The 18,664-nt window shown below is 41.5% G+C and overlaps 2 protein-coding genes across 9 annotated transcripts in view; both read left to right on the top strand.

The window, feature by feature from the left end:
- The window catches only part of raraa (retinoic acid receptor, alpha a), a 199,472-nt gene extending 194,619 nt beyond the window's left edge, over window positions 1–4,853 (top strand). For 7 of the 8 annotated variants that reach the window (XM_034708566.1, XM_034708570.1, XM_034708563.1 and 4 more), the window contains 5 exons: window positions 991–1,151; window positions 1,247–1,423; window positions 1,555–1,759; window positions 1,995–2,153; window positions 2,306–4,853. In XM_034708566.1, the coding sequence (XP_034564457.1) occupies window positions 991–1,151; window positions 1,247–1,423; window positions 1,555–1,759; window positions 1,995–2,153; window positions 2,306–2,502 (899 nt within the window). In that variant the 3' untranslated portion in view covers window positions 2,503–4,853. The remainder of the gene's footprint in view (window positions 1–990; window positions 1,152–1,246; window positions 1,424–1,554; window positions 1,760–1,994; window positions 2,154–2,305) is intronic. The other variant, XM_034708569.1, reaches the window with a different exon arrangement.
- Window positions 4,854–7,693: 2,840 nt separating this feature from the next.
- On the top strand, window positions 7,694–18,266 carry mki67 (marker of proliferation Ki-67). Its single transcript, XM_034707420.1, has 14 exons — window positions 7,694–8,116; window positions 8,707–8,808; window positions 10,066–10,147; window positions 10,424–10,539; window positions 10,724–10,793; window positions 10,908–10,983; window positions 11,291–11,896; window positions 12,013–12,239; window positions 12,341–12,890; window positions 13,063–13,181; window positions 13,715–13,892; window positions 13,995–14,138; window positions 14,249–16,300; window positions 16,483–18,266. The coding sequence occupies exons 2-14, from the start codon at window positions 8,720–8,722 to the stop codon at window positions 18,249–18,251; spliced, it is 6,078 nt and encodes a 2,025-aa protein (XP_034563311.1). The 5' UTR covers window positions 7,694–8,116; window positions 8,707–8,719; the 3' UTR covers window positions 18,252–18,266.
- The last annotated feature ends 398 nt before the right edge of the window (window positions 18,267–18,664 follow it).

Here is an 18,664-nt window from a genome sequence, read left to right as displayed (position 1 = left end):
GAGGTGGTGTGAAATGGGAGGACAGGAAAGAGAGTGTGTTGTTTAACCCATAAAGAGAGGAAGAGAGATACTGGAAAGAGAGAGAGAATGCTGGAAGGTATTTTTTCCTGCTAAGGGCTGAGCAGCCGGAGCCCTTTTAAAACCATTAGAGGCAGGATATTTGTCATATTATGTTATTAGATTAGCCGGGACCTCTAATGAAAGCTGTGGCAATTTGTCAGCCTTATGGATAGCTCCATCCACCACCACTATTTATCAACTGGCACCACGTCTCACCCAATCCACCCCCACCCTCAACACTCACATACACACACACACACACACACACACACACACACACACACACACACACACACACACACACACACACACACACACATCGCAGTCATAGCTAAACTGCTCCTCGCTCTGGATGGGCCTGGAGAAATGGATGAAGTCTGTAATGGGATTCCAATGCTAAACACCCCGCCTAGTGTTTTTTGTCATTTGGGGTGAGCACACTATTCTGAGCCTGATCGCCCAGAGGGAAACGCATTGGATTATTTCAAGGTTTTTCTTACCCCTCCCTCCTTGGATAGAGCTGTCTCACTACATTTATCTTATAGCTAAAGATAAGAGAAGTGATGCTGCAGCTGCTGTTTGCTGCCGAAGGAGCATCCTCTCCTGCTGTGGACTCCGCCTTTGATCTTGATCCAAGTTTACCTTGTGGTAGTGTTTGTATGGGATTTATAGGTTGGAAAGTTGCAGCACTTCAAGCAGTTTGCACAGAATAAATTGGCTGATGAAGGCTACGAAAATGTGGTTTTCAGTCCAAAAATGTAATAACTTCATCAATTATGTAAAAGTTTCTCAGTGAAGCTGAAACTGCTCTATTTAAAGTAATGAAAGCTCAGACATTAAGCCTGCCAGGAGCTGAAGTTTGTTACTTAATCCAAAAGTTTCTGTCACACATACTAATCCTCTTTGCACCTCTCCTTTTCCTCCCCGCAGCAGTGAGGAATGACCGGAACAAGAAGAAAAAGGATGAGAAGAAGCAGGAGTGCACGGAGAGCTACGTGCTGAGTCCCGACACGGAGCAGATGATCGACAGGGTTCGCAAGGCGCACCAGGAAACGTTCCCCTCGCTCTGCCAGCTGGGCAAATACACTACGGTCAGCAGCATGGCGATTGGTGTCCTGATTTGTCATTTTTTCATCTGAATTAGTCAAAAAATATTTAACATTTCCCTCACTTCTGTCTCCTCCAGACTAACAGCTCAGAACGACGTGTATCTTTGGACGTAGACCTATGGGATAAGTTCAGTGAACTCTCCACCAAGTGCATCATTAAAACGGTGGAGTTTGCTAAGCAGCTGCCTGGCTTCACGACGCTCACCATCGCCGACCAGATCACTCTGCTCAAAGCTGCCTGTCTAGACATCCTGGTGAGAACAACCTGCTGTTTCTAATCCATAAACTTCTGCTGCACGTTAACCCAGTCATTTTATAAAGACGTAGAGATGTGACTTTACGCTTTGAAACACTCCATAACCCCGCTCCACTCTGTTGTCTCTAGATACTCAGGATCTGTACGCGCTACACGCCAGAGCAGGACACCATGACTTTCTCAGATGGACTCACATTAAACAGAACCCAGATGCACAACGCTGGCTTCGGCCCCCTCACAGACCTGGTTTTTGCCTTTGCCAACCAGCTCCTCCCCCTGGAGATGGATGATGCAGAGACAGGGCTGCTCAGCGCAATCTGTTTGCTGTGTGGAGGTAAAGAAAAAACGTCAATGAACTTATCAAACATTTCATTTGAATGTGACAGCCTAAAAATCCCTTTAAACTTTCAATGAAAGACTCTTTAAATTCAGTTGAAGCCATGACCGAGAGTGTGTCTCTGTCCATCGATGGAAAAGCAGCAGAGTGGCTGTTATTCTTTTTCTTAAAGCACCATCTAGTGGCCAACTGTGGTTACTGACACTCATTTCTATACTTAATGTCTTTACAGATCGTCAGGACTTGGAACAGGCGGAGAAGGTGGACGTCCTGCAGGAGCCTCTCCTGGAAGCTCTGAAGATCTACGTACGGAGGAGGAGGCCCCACAAACCGCACATGTTCCCCAAGATGCTCATGAAAATCACAGATCTGAGAAGCATCAGTGCTAAAGGTCTGCACTCCACTCTAGTGTTTTTTTTCTTAGTGTTGCATCTTACTATTCATAAATTCTCTATATCATAATCTCATATCAGATTAAAAAGGAGAAAAATTAACATATCATAGTTCTTAAAATAACTTTGGTGTCTTCCCTCCTCTCTGCAGGAGCTGAGCGTGTCATCACCCTGAAGATGGAGATCCCCGGCTCCATGCCGCCTCTCATCCAGGAGATGCTGGAGAACTCAGAAGGTCTGGAAAGCGGGGCAGCGGGCGGTCGGCCCAGCGGCGCCCCACCTGGCAGCTGCAGCCCCAGCCTGTCCCCTAGCTCCGCCCAAAGCAGTCCAGCCACACAATCGCCGTAGTAGCAACGGCCTCTGTTTTTAGTTTTCCCCTCACGATGCTCGTTGCCTCCTTCCTTGACGTTCTAAATAGGAGGAGGGTGAAGGAGTTGGGTGGGGGCTTGAACCTGACTGCTAAACACAGGAAAGAGGCAACGTCCTCCTCCTCTCCTACGACACCAACCCCATCTCCTGATCTGCTTCTCCTCACTCTGGAGCTCTGTCCTGATGTGAGGGGAGGCGAGGCCGGGGCAGGACAGGGGAGACCTTTGAGAGACCACACGGAAAACACTGCTGATGACTCCTCCTCCCCCTCCTCCCCCCCTCCACTGCTCCTCTCCTCTCCTCCAAAAATCTCATGGAAACCAATCTGGATGCAACGGAGACCGGTTTTGAATGGAAGCAAGAGCGGGTGGAGCATCGTGGGATGGATGTATGAACAAGGACAGACTCATACAGACTGACTTGACGAACACCAGACACTTTTTTTTGTTGAACTTCGAGGCAGACTGCAAGCTTGAGACTCGAAAAAAACGAAGACCCTCCTCCTCACAGACTGCGGGTCTTTTCTCTTTTTCCAACTTAAAAAAAACAACAGATTTCGTACAAAAAGATATATAAATATATATAGAAAAAGTTAAGGAACTATTGTGATTGACATGTCCGGAGGGGAACGACAGGCCGACTTGAGGACGTGTTTTCTGAAATTAGAACTTGTTGTACTCCTTCACTGTTTCAATCTTTTCATACACATTGAGAGTATCAAGAGAGACGTTTCAGTTTTATCACATTTGTACATTATTCTAATTAACATGAACGCAAAAGATGTTTCTCTCCAGTCTACACATGCAAACAAACACACACAGACAACACACACACAAACGTGCACAGAAAACAAGTCGCAATGAATATCACCGACTATTCCAGGTTGGATTTGTTTTCCTTTTCTTTCTTTTTTTTTGCTTCCAAGAGAATGGAAAAAAAATGATTGTATGAACTTGGTTGTATGATATGGTCACAGGTCCTTTCAAGAAATCAAATTAATGAAGATTCATTATTAAGGTGTATTTTAAGTAGCCTTTGAGTTTGTGTATATAAGCTGTATTCATTTCTTTAAAACTATGAAGAGTTTTAGGCTTCACCTGATTATTATTTTTTTTAAGAATACCTTTTACGTGTTTTGTTTATAGGTTTGTGATGCAAGCAAAGACATTTTTGAGCACATTTTACTGAAGGAAGGTCTTTCATGTTTTGTGTCCTACTAAATACTGGACAGACTCTTAACCAATCACTGGCTGTTCAGGATGTGGCTGTCACAAACAATTTCAACTTTTTCCCCCTTCTCTCTGTTCACTTTTAAAAAACCTGTTTTTCAAACCGTAGATAACAAAGTAGCACTCCAGTCGGGGCATAGCTTTTTTTGGCCATGTAGCAGAAAGAGATGGTGAATAATGGTGAGCTGGATGCCAGGTGTCAAGTGAGCAGAAACAGCTCTGCTTCAAAGAGTTAAAATGTGAAGAATGGTGTACATACGCACTGTATTAAACACGAGAGAATCTCTGTCATCTCTGAATGGATTCATAATCTGTACTGGACGAGAAAGGACTAGAATGTAGAGACCTCTGTGCTTCGTCGGTAGTCAGACAAGTGAAGGTCCCAAATGTGATGTTGGTCAACCAAACCCGCACAGATCCCCCAGAAACCTGTGGTAGAAACAAGTATGTGACTTTTCTGCTGACTCCAGAGCAAACCTCACACCCTGTGACTCACTTTTACGCCAAAACGCCTTCACCGCTAACACATGTCATCTAAAACCATCGTTACTGTACACACGCCAATGTCTCAGGAAGGAATCATTTTGTGTGCTTGGCCTGTTCTTTGTATTTGTTCTGTGCTGCACCTCCTTACCCCTCCTGACACGGATGCACAAACACACACACAATTCTGCTACTGAGCCCCTGAGTTTTTCTCCAGTCACTTCATTTTTTTTTTTTTTGTCAAACCTGGCAGACCAGGACTTGTGCAAGAGAGACCTCGAACCTGACCCCCCCCCACCCCCCCCACCCCCCTCTGCAAACGTTACGACATAGAATGCCAGTGTGGAGTCTCTCTGAGTCGTTCTTCATGTGTTCATTTTTATTTGTACGGTCAAAGCTGCTTTTCATCATTTTTACAGTAGGACTTCACCTGTCCAGAACAGCGCACAACTTTTCCCTCCACCGCTAATCTGGAATAGCAACAGACACAGCGTCAGTTTGAGAAGTATGGAATATGTTGCAATTTTTTGTCAAGATTATCAAGCAACTTTGGAAAAAAAAAGAAAACAACAAAAAAAGATCAAAAATAAAACCAACATTTAATAATTATGAAATGTGTTTGTGTTGTTCACGTGTCATTCTTTTCACTCTTTCCCTCAGGGGTTAGATTTTCATGCATCATGCTAAGATGAAAATGCTGAGAGAAAATCAAAAGGCCTTGATTCCCCTTTTTCTTGTACTGTTGGAAAAGCTAAACATTCATCAGATTGCTAAAGGGGCTCACTTGTCATTTTGTATATTGAAATGAAGTGCTGCAAACTGCCATCAGATATTACACAAAACCAGATCCAAGAATCTTAATAACAGTGTTAACCTTTATAACTCAAACTGAGAGATTCCACATTCTTCCTCCTTAAAAGATGAATTGATTAGTAGTAAAATAGGTATTCACAGATCATTCCTCTCAGGTTAAATACAGCTACCTGGTCTTGTTTGACTAGTGTTTTGACGGCTAATTCTATCAAAACTTGTAGCACTGTAAACTAAAGATTGAGTTGACCAAATGTTTGTTTCCTTAAGCAGTTTCCATTATCCTGTAATGTTACTTGTAGCAGCTAAGCTCCAAGTAACAACAACAGCAAGCTAGAGATAATAATTTGTTGAAGGAAATTTCTTTCAACACAAACTTAATAAATCCCAAACATGCAAAGTCTAGATTTTCAGATTGCTTTGTGAGATTCATCTACACACTATTTAGCCTAAATGTCACCGTTCTCTTGATTCATTTTATAAGATGTATTTTTAAATGATGTATTGTGAAAATGCTCACAGATCAAGATTGTGTCAAGACAAGATAACACCAAGATCAAATAGTTGTAATCAACAGCAGGAGAATCTATGTGTGACTTTCTCATTATAATGGACATTTAGAACTAGGTGACACATGATTATGGCATTTTTTTTCCCTTTAAAAGATAAAGAAACACAATATTTATACATTGACACTAAATCCAGCATCATATTGTAGAAAAGATTATTAGGAGTTAACCTTTTGTAGTCCCATTTTGTCTGAGCAGACTTATTTTAAGATCAAAATGTGTCAAAGATGTGGGGTGCTGGTGGCCTAGCGGTCTAAGCGCCCCACATATAGAGGCTATAGTCCTCGTCGCAGGGGTTGCCGGTTCGATTCCGGGCTGGTCGACCATCTCCTGCATGTCCACCCCCGCTCTCTGCTCCCCACATTTCCTGTCTCTCTTTACTATCCTATCAAATAAAGGCAAAAAGGCCAAAAAAATATAACTTTAAAATGTGTCAAAGATGTGGACATAGTAGGAATATTTTTAACAAACCTATTGATAAAGGCAAAGTCTATATTTTGGCAACAAGGTAATTCAAAGTGCTTGACACAAGAAATTCAAAGAATCATTACAAAGGTGAGAAAAACACATTTAAAGAGAACATTTAAAAATTCAAAAAGAACATTTAAAAGTAATTAAAACAAGCCATTAAAAATCCATGCATATCAAAAGCAGAGGGTTGAAATACAATATGTTGTTTTTTGTGCAGTGTTGTGCAATAAAAAAAATAGGTATTCCATTAATTAAGTATTAATTTGCTAAAATAATCTAAGAAAACTGTAGCTAGTGTTAGTTCCCATTTACATTCCCATATATATATTTATTTATTTATTTATGTTGCTTACAATCTGTCATAACCAAACAATAATCTCATCATGTCAACCTGTCGCAATAATATTTGCCTACTGCCTGTAATTATAACTATTTCAATTTGTATATTCCATATATTTGTTTTCTTATCTTTATGTATCTATTTTTCTTTTTCTTACTTTTTACCTATTCAAACTTATTCTCGATTTGTGCTCATGTCTGTGTTGCTGCAACAACTGAATTTCCACCCTGGGAATCAATAAAGTATTATCTTATCTTATCTTTTAACCTTGGATTAAAAGAACTGAGAGTTTCATCACACCTTTCATTTCCTGGGAGTTTAGTCCAGATGTTTGGAGCAAAAAAATGTAACCATGTTTGATTCTGATGCTGTGGACAGAAAGACCAGTTCAGGAGGACCAAAAGGGCATACTTTAGCTACATAGCAAATGAAACGCACCCAATCAATCAATCAATCAATCAATCAATCAATCAATCAATCAATCAATCAATCAATCAATCGATCCATCAAACTTTATTTATAAAGCGCTTTTCATACAATGACATTGTAACACAAAGTGCTGTACATAAAAACAACCTAAAACAGAATAAATTAAGAAAAAGATCCCAGCCCCAGCCCCAGCCCCACCCCCGACCCCAAACCCACCCCACAATCCTAAGGTTAACAACACAATATATGCAACAATAGTAATAAAAACAATAAAAATTAAATAAATTAATAAAAAATAAAAAAGAAGTTGCTGAACGAACTGAGGAAACGCTCTCATGATATTTTAATGAGGAAACACTGGAGTTAAAATAATAATGCTCCCAAGTAATAATGTTTATGATACATTTTCTCCAATTATGTTCCTCATAAACAAAGTTAATTAATTAATTAATTAATTAAACGTGATCCCTGGAATCTGAACACATAGTTATTTCACAGTATTTAAAATATTGCACTTATAGCTGTATTGATTGCATCAGTTACTTTTGTGCAATAAATTATTAAAACTTCTATTAAAAGGCATCTTTTATAAACAGAGTAGAATAATAGTGGCTAAAACGATGCTATTTTCTCTAGCCACTAGTCAGCAACCTTGCCATAATTTGTATGCAATTATGGCATATTCTAAGATTCACTGAAGGTTGTTTAAGTTCAGCCCATAGACTGTATAGGTTCAGCCGGACTGTAGAAATGCTGTCAAACGTGTAACCCCGCCCTCTAGCTGAGAGGGCGGGGCATTGTGACCTTTCAACCAATCACAATCCTTCGCGCGGAATTTCAAACATTTTTTAAATCAGCTTCCCTTTACCGACGTGAGATTCCTCCGCCAAATTTGTAAACAAAGTAGTCCCCCTATCCGGGTGGAAGTTTTAAATAATTCGAAGTACAAAATGAATCATTCAAAATGACAGTGACACGCACATGACAAAAATAATATGCAGTAAAACATAAGAATATGTACAGTTGTCATTTTACATGAGTGTCTCCTTGTTACAGCGGAGGGATACTACGGCGATACACACGACAGGCTACATTTGTCGGTTGTTAAAGTTAGCTTCCGTTAGCCGTCCTTCGATGTACATTGTAGGGTAAGGTAAGATGTCGATTGAACGTTTAGTCTGATCTGAAAATCTGTCTTCGCCACGTCCAGATTTATGTTTATGGATTGCCAGAAGTCGACGAATCTTTGAAGGGACTTCCAGGTGAGGATAAATCTACAACGCTCACATAATGTCTTTTTTCTGCTCATCATCTTTGAACTATGAACACGTCGAGCTCTTGATCCCTTAGCGGACACATTCACAGTTAAAGTTGTGTTGTTGTGTCAGTGTAGTTTTTATGTTAATGTCAATTGTGTGTCTGTTGTTAGGATTACAACGTTTTAATCGCAACAAAACTACACGTGGGCTGAGGTAGAATTGACGGCAGTGTAAACGAACAGCAACGTGGTCTGAGCTGTAACGAGGATTCCCTCAAAGTGTAGTTTCTTTAACATTACCGAACACAAAACTAACTTCATCGTTTCAGTAAATTAATGAATACACATTGTACCTTGTGTAGCTTGGTCACACTTGTATTTACAATTGCGAAGCTTAGTAATACTTTCTTTAAAAAACCCACACAAATTGACTTGTATTTGTTGCTTTTTTTCGGAATCATATGTATAATGTGATTATAAGTAATTAAAATGTTTGTCTGTAGTCTATTTATCATTCTTAATAAATGTTTTTGTTTGTTACTCAAAGCTCTGCCTTCTGTCCAGTTTTGACACTTGCTTTCTTTAATGTTCTAGGTAACGTTAAAAAATGCCTTTACATGGGAAAGTAGTCGTGATTAAGAGGAGTGGAGGAGATGGGACTGAGTTTCCTCTCACTGCAACATGCTTATTTGGAAGGTGAGATTTAAAAAAAAAAAAAAATGTAATTGATGTTTTGCCATGTTACTGTTTCAGAAGAAATATCCTGCTTCTCCATTGTTTACTAGTTACTGGACTAGTTTTTATCTAAAAAAACATATCTTTGGGAAACAAAAACCAACACACAAACATAAGTTGTGTTTGTGATGTTATTTACTATGTCCCAGGTTTTATGAGCTGCCATAAAAACCATTCTGATTTGGAGGCGGACCATCTCCTGCTGACGTCAGTCTTTAATGCATGTCTGCTCTTGTACTAACATGAGTTGTGGACAAAGTACATGTCTTCATTACTTAAGTCAAAGAATAGATCCTCAAGGTCAAATATTTATCCAATACAAGTGATAGTTTCTCTGTCAAATTATGACTTGACTTTAAAGCAGTGGAGTTCTTGCTTTTTATAAATACTTAAGAATTCAAAATACTTTCTAAAATATCTCAAAATGTATTTCACAAAGCATGAGTGCAGTCAAGAATGCATGGGTGTACTTTCTGCTACGTTCTGTTTATCTAGAAAACATGATTTGATATCTAAAAAGTATACCATGAAATATAAACTAAGTTACTACAAGCACAGACAACTTTAAAAAGTTCATCTGGAATAAAACAAGTTTGTTATCTACAGACTTCCACATGCTTTCTCAGGTTAGATGGTAATGTTTTGTAGGCTGTGATAAAGTTTGTGTGGTAAACAGATCAGAGATTTACAACAACACGAATCATTCTTTATTTCAAAAACCTCAAACGTGGGCTCAAATTTGACCACGGTGCTCAGACTGATCTGAATAACGTTTGATCTGCATTTACTCTACGCTCAACCGACGTAAGGCTACACCATTTAGACAAACCAAACACAGGTACAGGAAAGAAAAGAAAACTCATGAGTTGACTTCAAAGAAAAAGTAGTGAGTAACTAGAGCATTGATAAAAATGTAGTCGAGTAAAAAGTATATTTGTATTTCAAATGTAGTGGAGTAAAAGTAATAAGTAATCCATAAAATTAAAACTCAAGTAAAGTACAGATACTCAAAACATGTACTTAAGTAAATTTACTTTTTTACTGTCCACCACTGACTATCACCAAACACAACTGACTTGTTACTCTTCACATGTTCACTAATTGTGCACAGCTCATTCAGTGGTTGTAAACAAGCTCCTCCTACATGTTAAAAATTGTGACCTAACATGTCACATGGCACGGGGTCTCATATGTTGATATTTGTTTGTGATCTTACAGGAAGCCCGACTGTGACATTCGTATTCAGCTTCCTCAAGTCTCCAAGGAGCACTGCAGAATTGACCTGAATGAGAATAAAGAGGTAACTCGTACTTAACATGACCATATAAAGCGGTCACAGTGTTTGAACTCAACATGGATAAATGGGAGTATGGGGACTTATTGCATTTCATGAATTCAAAGTTATATTCTTTGAAACATGACAGGGTTAATCATATAGTTCCTGAAACAAATTCCACCCCTAGCATGATTTTGTAATTCACTTGAGCCAATTCTAACAATGAGCCCAGCTCTCTTTGTACCCTGCCCTTGAGCTATCTGGATTGCACCTAATATGATTTATGTTTGTCTTTCCCAGGTCATATTGACAAATCTGAGCTCAGTGAATCCAACTCGTGTCAACGGAGAAGCACTGCAGCAATCTGAGCGTTTGAAACATGGAGATGTGATAACTGTTATTGATCGTTCTTTCAGGTCAGTGTGAAGAAAGACATTTATAGATTTGTCTTATAATATAAAAGTTACTTTGAGTTCAAGCTTCTACTCTTGTATATGAAATGGAGCATTTGTACAGAGCATTTGTAGTCCCATTTTTCACACAAGCCTTTTGATGACATGAATAATCACACTTACATTTTTTTTCCCCCAAATATCTTAGGTTCGAGTACCCACCTGCACCCACACCAAAGAAGCGGTCTTCCACGGGTGGGAAATCTGAGACCTTCAAAGTAATTTACTCAATTATCACAACATTCCTGCCTTTGTAATATTTTGAATGTACCCACATCCCTTCTGGATTAGATTGTTTTATAAATGTATTAAAGAAAATGTCCTTTGCTCAGGTTCTTCAAGACCAGCAAGTGGGAGACTCTGTCACCTCTGAGAAAGGAGAGAAGAGGATCTCTGAGGTGTCCACAGGTGAGACTATGTGATGCGGTTTTAAAGATAATGCTGCACAGTGAACAGTTTGTTCTTCCAGGTCATTTAAGGTTATCACATATAATGAAATCAATTTTTAATTAATGAGAGGATCACATGTACAGCAGTCAACACTCTAACTTTGTACATTAAACTATACGACTTATATTCAGCAAACATACTGTAAGACTCATTTTCTTGAAATGATGCAACAGTGCTTTAACTCACTATGCCCAATCCAATCTACCTCGCTAATAGCAATTTGATTCTTCTGGTCTGACATTTATGGGTTTTTGCTCCCCTGTAGACCCTCATCTTAAAGATGGAACCAACCATGACAACATCCAGCGTTCCCTGGAGAAAACCATGGAGGTGGAATCAAAGTTGGATGAGAGCAAGACGGCCTCCCCTTTCAACGACCTGTATCAAATGATCAAAAAATCTTTGGATGTGAAGACTCCTCGGAAGTCTTCAGCCAGTCTTCTTCAAACACCGACTTCAAGGTTTTGCACTCCAAAACCTGCTTCAGTCAGGAAATGTGATGTCATTTCCACAGGAGAGAAGAGCACTCCTGTAAAGGATGAAGCTAAGGTCCCTCCTGCAGCTGATGAGGTTAAAATGGAGACCGAAAATGTAACCAGTGAGACCCCAAAGTCTGTCAAGAAGCAGCGGAGGTCCTTGAAGACTCCTCCAGTAGCAACACCTGGACCTGAAGCGGAAAATTCTGAGAGAACCTCACCTCAAAAGAGAATCCGTACACCACCCCAGAGGTTCACTGTAGGAGACATCACTGAGCAGACCTGCTCTGGTTCTCCCAAGTCCCCTATGAGAAGGAGGAGCAAGGAGGCCACTTCTCCTAAAGCAGAGAGTACTAAAAAGGCATCCCCAGGAAACTCTGGGACAGCTGAAAAAGGTACTACTTGTTTTTTTTGTGTGTCTCATTGTTAACTGTAAAGCAGTACTTACTAAACCATGTTAAAGATGTCTTTTCCTGTGGTGATGCTCATTCATTTTCTCTGTTCATTAAAGTGAAGTCCAAAAAACGCAAAAGTGGAGATCTTCCAGCTGACCTGCCGAAGCAAAAAATGAAGAGGAAACGTGTGTCCTTTGGAGGTCACCTGAGCCCTGAGTTATTTGACAAACGACTTCCTCCAGACTCTCCACTACGCAAAGGAGCCGATCCACGGAGAAGCTTGAGTGTTTTGAAGCCCAAACAGTCTCTTCTTAGGCGAGCATCAGTCATTGGCCTGCTGAAGGTAAGACTTTAGTGGAGGATTCTGCCTCAAGTAGTGACCTAATGGTGTCATCATTCCCCATCACAGAATTTATCGTCAAATGTGTCTTGTTTCTCCTCTAGGAGTTTGATCAAGAGGAAAGTCCTGCAAAAAAGAAAACTCCATCACCTAAAAGGTCACCGAGTGCCAAGAGTGCATCTCCCAAGACTCCTACATCTGAAAAGAAATCACCCAAGTCCAGATCTCCTTCTCCAAAAGCAGCAACTCCAGCAAAGGCATCCCCTAAAACCAAGTTGTCCTCTCCCAAGGCAGCAACACCTGCAAAAGCCTCTCCCAAATCCAAATCTGCTTCTCCAAAAGCAGCGACCCCAGCAAAGGGATCCCCTAAATCCAGATCCCCTTCTCCTAAAGCTGCAACTCCAAAATCAAAGTCTCCATCTACTGATAAAATGAAAACTCCCAAGAGTGCTCGACACACCCCCACAGTGCAGGGGCGCTTCTCTGTGTCCCTTATTAGCACACCGTCTCCGGTCGTAGAAGAGGCTGCTGCCGAAGTGACCCCTAAGCAACCCCTGAAGAGACAGAGCATCTCACGGAAGACTCCAAAGTTGACCAAGAGTGCTGTAAAGATTATGGCCAGAAGAAGTGGCATTTCAAGGGCATCTCTGAAAGGTATGTCTGAACCAGAAATCATTTAAATTAACAATCTTTTTATTAGACATAAGCAGTGTCAAAGCTGGCATGTTATTGTTGTATTTATTCACAGGTTTCATGATGACAATGATGAGGGTGACAGTTATTTTTTATTACTTGATTTAATAATTTATTTTTTCTCAACTTTTAGCCAAAAGCTCCTGGGCAGACATGGTGAAATTTGGACAACCTAAGCCCCAAGTGGTTGCTCCAACCAAAAGAGCAGTCATCAGGAAAACACAGAAAAAGGCAGCTATGTCCAAACCACAGGTAATAAAACAAGACCAAGTACATTTCATATCAAATATTTTATTTGTTAGACCTTACATAAAACAAAGGACATTACATTTAAAAAAATATATTTAACTTTCATTTTTATTTTTCTTTTATGTGAACATATAACATTGAACAAGTGAGGACTAGCACATTACATTACAACCAGTAAAAAATAAAGTGAAACTTAAGTATTATAGATAGGTACAGTACACAACAAAGGCATTCAGACAGAAAAAGTTAAGAGTCTTTGTGGTTATAGCAATCCCATTTTTCCCAGAGTGTATCCCCCTTCTCATTTTTGAAGGCGAAGAGCAATAGTTATTTTTTGCATACTGCGAACAGTCAATATTGTTTTTAAGTAGTTTAATGGTGGGAGGGTTCTTCTGAAGCCAGCCTCATGTTAAGGACATTACATTTTAATCACTTATCTGAAGAAAAAAAAACAATAGCTGTGTTCCCAAAGTGGGCATCAAAATATCTGTAATATGCTTAAATCTCTGATGACCATCACTTTCTCAATCTCTCAGACGCCTGCCAGAGCTCTCCCCGGCCATGTCAGCACCGGACACGCGTGTTCACCTGTCACCATCGTACTTAGCAGAGCTCAGAGACAAAAGTTGGTTCAACCAACCGGAGCTGCACCACGAGTGGTCACCAACATTGCTCTCCTGAAAAAGAACATGAAAATGGATGAGGACTTGAGCGGTAATTTCCCCTTTTTATTACCAAAAGCAGCAACACTCATTCTTATTGATGCATAGTGGACTAAGAGATAAGTACTCACTCCTTTTTTGTGTCTATTTGTAGGAGTTTCTGAGATGTTTAAAACTCCTGTAAATGAGAGGAAGCGGAAATCTGTGATAAGTGAAAGCAGCGCAACTAAGACACCAATGGGAGGTCTGGAAACTCCTCTTGTAGAACCATCAGTGCTGAACACACCAGAGGAGCCAGGTAAAAACTGTGACCCTAAAGCTAGAATTCCACAAAGGTTTGTGAAATGTAGTTTTGTAATGAAACTATCAAACTACTGAAATGTGACACCCTTTTTTTTTCTTTTACAGGGGAAATGATGGTGTCTCCTCTCAGTGGGTCGTCCACAGTCAAAGACAGACAGTACAACAGCGAGGCAGTCAAACGCCTCCTGGATGGAGATGAAGAATCGAGCTTCAGCAGTGACATACCTGCCATGGAGACTCATCCTGATGGCTCCAGTGAACAGGAGTGCGTAGATGCAAAGACCACCTCTGTATCAACTCCCAAACAGAAGCCAGAATTACTAGATTGCCTCACTGGAGTGAAGAGAGTCATGAAGACGCCGAAGCAGAAGTTTGAACCCATTGAGGACCTGAGAGGAAGACTCCTGAAAACCCCCAAACAGAAGCTGGAACAACAGGAGTGTCTCACCGGCGTGAAGAGAATCATGAGGACCCCAAAACAGAAAGCCGAGCCCATCGAGGATCTGAGGGGGAAGATTCTGAAGACTCCAAAGCAGAAGGCTGAACAGCCAGAGTGCCTATCTGGTGTTAAGAGGATCATGCAGACCCCACAACAGGAGGCTGAACCTCTTGAAGACCTCAAAGTAAAACTTCTGGAAACTCCCAACGCTCGAGAGGCCGTGGATGTTGTTGAGGAACTTACAGAGACCGCAGAACCAGTTGAAGACGTGGGATGTGAGGGAGTTCAGGAGGTCATGGAGGATCAGGTCACTGAGCAGGTAATTTTAGAAGCTGATGTAAAGGACGTTGTCATTGAGGACCTATCAGAGGAGGCACTGAGTGGTAATGCTAACAAAGAAACATCAGATGCCAAAGAGGATGTTTCTGAAGCAGCTCTAGAAGAGACTCAAGCTGAGGAACAACCCACAGAAGACACAGTTGATGAGACACAGTCTGAAGAACAACCAGAACTAGAGGCTGCACAGAACGTCACAGAAATGGAAGAGACCGCAGAAGATCCTGAACCACAAGCGCCTGTAATCGAGAGTGTACCTGAAGTAGAGGAAGCAACTTGCAGCGTCATCAACATGGAAAAGACAGCAGAAGAACCTGAACCCGAGGAACCACTGACCGAGAATGTAGCTGAAGTAGAGGAAGAAACTTGCAGCGTCACCAAAATGGAAAAGACTGCAGAAGATCCTGAACCCCAAGCACCTGTGACAGAGAGTGTACCTGAAGTAGAGGAAGCAACTTGCAGCGTCATCAACATGGAAAAGACAGCAGAGGAACCTGAACCCCAAGCACCAGTGACCGAGAGTGTACAAGAAATGGAGGAAGCAACTTGCAGCGTCACAGAAACAGAAGCAGCCGCAGAAGAACCTGAACCCCAAGCACAAGTGACCGAGATTGTACCTGAAGTTGAAGAGGTAACTTGCAGCGTCACCAAAATGGAAAAGACAGCAGAAGATCCTGAACCCCAGGCACCAGTGATTGATAGTGTACCAGAAGTGGAGGAAGCAACTAGCAGCGTCACTGAAATGGAAACAACTGCAGAAGAACCTGAACCCCAGCCACCAGTGACTGAGAGTGTACCAGAAGTGGAGGAAGCAACTAGCAGCGTCACTGAAATGGAAACAACTGCAGTGGATCTTGTCGTGGAGAAGAAACCTGTTCGAGGCAGAAGAGTAAAAACTGTGGAAACCAAAGCAACTGTGGACAAACAAGAAACAGCAGAACAAAGTGAAGAGCCTGTCATCCCTGCTCCAGTCAGAGGAAGAAGAGGGAAGAAAACTGAAGTTACTGCAGCACCCACTGTGAGACAAGCAACAAGAGGCAGAAACGCAAAGACCGCAGAAAGCACAGTGGAGAAGAGTGAGCCTCTGCCTTCTGAGGTTGCTACTAAGCCTAAAAGAGGAAGAAATGCCAAGAAGGCTTCTGATGATCAACCTGAAAATGTCAATGAGGTCACAACTGAAACAGAAATTGTGCCAGAGGCTGTACCAAGTCCTCCACCTGAGGTGGACCAGGAGGAAAATGTCAGTGCAGCACCTGTGGAGAAAGCAGTGGTGAAGCCAAAGCGAGGGAGGAAAGCTAAACAACCTGAACAAGCTGTGCCAGAGCAGCAAGATGCAACCTGCACTCCCAGTCAAGATGTTCCCCAGACTGATGTGGAAAAAGGTTTGTATTTGTTTCTATATTTTAACTATATCATGATATTGGTTTGAAGAGAACTCAGACACACTTGTCTCAAATAAACAGGGAGTTCCATTAGTTATTACAAATATTTTTGCTGAAGTATTATTCTTGGATGTTTATACAATTTTGATTAAAAACTTTCCCTTTCCTTTTTATTTCTGCAGATATTCAAGAAATCAGCAAGGTCTGCAGTGAGCAGCCATCAGATGCTGAGGCCCCTGTTTCTGAGAGTCTACCTGACACGGAAGAGGATGCAGCTGTCGTTCAGAAGAAACCTGTTCGTGGCAGGAGGGCAAAAACTGTTGAATCTAAAGTTGAGCTGACTCAAGAGGCAACCGAACAACCTGAAGAACCCGCCATCTCTGCTCCAGTCAGAGGAGGAAGAAGAGGAAGGAAAATTGAAGCTTCCATGCCAGTTGTCAGTAGACAAACAACAAGAGGCAGAAATGCAAAGTCTCAAGAAAGCACCTCTGATGACCAACCTGAGCTGGTGCCAGAGAAATCTGTCGAAACAATGCCGGTGACTGAGATTTCCACGGAATCTGTGACTGAGCAGGCTTCTGTAAAAGATACCCTCCAAGAGGAACAAGATTACGTACCACCAACCGAAGAAGCTGCAGTGAAGCCTGTCAGAGGAAGAAAAGCTAAAGTAACACCCGTTGAGCAGCCAGAACCACAGACAAACGAAGTTCCCACTGAGGAGCAGCTAGCAGCAGAGGATGAACCTCAAAAGTCTGTCCCTACTGTTGAAAAACCCAAAAGAGGGAGGAAGATCAGACCTGATATGGTTAAACAAAAAGCTGAGGCAGAAGACACTGTCATCACAGTTGAGACCAAACAGCCAGCTCAGCCTCCAGTCCGGGCTAAGAGGGGAAGAAATGCCAAACAGGAAGAAGAGAAGCACGTGAGTGATGATACGTCAACTTCAGCTGAGATTTCTGAAAGCCAGGAGCCGGTTAATAAAGTTAAGAGAACCAGGAGAGCAGAACAAAACCCTGAAGACCCCAAGGAAGTCCAACCTGTGGAAACTGTCGTCCCAGACATAGTTGAAGCTCCAGTTGTCGAGGAACCAGTCACAATCAATGAGCAACCAAAAGCTGCTGCAAAACCCAGGAGAGGAGGAAGAAAAGCAAAACAAGATATGGAGACTGAAGAAGAGATCCCTTCTGTCAGCACAACAGAAAAACCAAAACGTGGAAGGAGAGGTAAACAAGTAACTGAAGAGGCTGAAGTTGCTGCTGTTGTACCAGAGGAAAAACCTGAGGAGAAACCAGTGGCTGAAGAGAAACCAGTGGCTGAAGAGATGGATAACGCTGAGCCAGAGGCTCCGGTCATCAAACCAAGCAGAGGAAGGGCGCAGAAAACGACAGTGAAAAGTGAAGTCTCACAGGCCGTTCCAGCCAAGAGAGGCAGGCGAGGAGCAGCTGCTTCCCAGGAAGAGACCAACACAGAAGCTTCAGTCATGGTTTCAGAGTCTGTTTCTGTGGAGCCAGCCAAAAGGGGGAGACGAGTAGCAGCAAAGCCCACAACAGAAGATGACAAGGAGACCAGCAAGCAGGAAACTGTGGAAGACACCAAGGTTTCTAAAAGATCTGTGAAATGGAAACAAGACCTTGAAGTCATCGAGATTTCAAAAGTTACACCTGTAAAGGCAGCACGCGTTAGGAGGCCAAAACTTGCAGACCCAGTTGCTGCTGAAAGCGAATCAAAGGATGAAAACAAACCTGAAGAGGAGGATCTCTCAGAAACAGCTGTCAAAGCCCCGCCTGTCAAGAGAGCCAGGAGAGGAGCAAAAGTCGCTGACGTTGCTGACGTTGCTGACGTTGCTGACGTTGCTGACGTTGCTGATGAAGCCGAGTCCACAAGCAAGGGGGAAAGTGTTGTTGCTGAGACACAGCCAAAAACCCGCAGAGGAAGATCAGCAAAGAAGTAAAAGCATTTATACATAGTCTTGATCTTACTGTTTCTCTTTTCCATTTTCAATCATTTTGTGCTCCTCCAGTTTTTACATGTGGCATTTTAGAGAGTAGATTCATTGACTGAAAATGAAGCACTGTTTTTTCATTTCTGCAGGGAATCTTGTTTTATCTTTTGAGTTGTATGTTATTCATTACTCCCAATACTTTTCAGATGTTTTATGGTTAAAAAAGTGGTTATTAAACTTTTTTGTACAATGAAAACTTTGTCTGACTTTGTTTTATTTTTCACAAATTTCTCCAGATTTTGTGCATCCCTATTTCAGATAGTCATGGCTGAGATAAAAGCAAAGGGAAGGGGAAAAATAGTGGTTATTCACATTACACAAAACACTACTATATGAAATCAATAAAATTAATGAGGGAGGCA

Source organism: Notolabrus celidotus, chromosome 18 (assembly GCF_009762535.1).
Source record: "Notolabrus celidotus isolate fNotCel1 chromosome 18, fNotCel1.pri, whole genome shotgun sequence".
Taxonomy (NCBI): domain Eukaryota; kingdom Metazoa; phylum Chordata; class Actinopteri; order Labriformes; family Labridae; genus Notolabrus; species Notolabrus celidotus.
This window is presented reverse-complemented; position numbering and strand designations above follow the sequence as displayed.

Coding starts and splice junctions, on each gene's coding strand:
- mki67 (XM_034707420.1), top strand. CDS start 8,720: ATGCCTTTACATGGGAAAGTAGTCGTGATTAAGAGGAGTGGAGGAGAT. Junction 8,809..10,065: donor GCAACATGCTTATTTGGAAG/GTGAGATTTAAA, acceptor GTGATCTTACAG/GAAGCCCGACTGTGACATTC. Junction 10,984..11,290: donor GATCTCTGAGGTGTCCACAG/GTGAGACTATGT, acceptor GCTCCCCTGTAG/ACCCTCATCTTAAAGATGGA.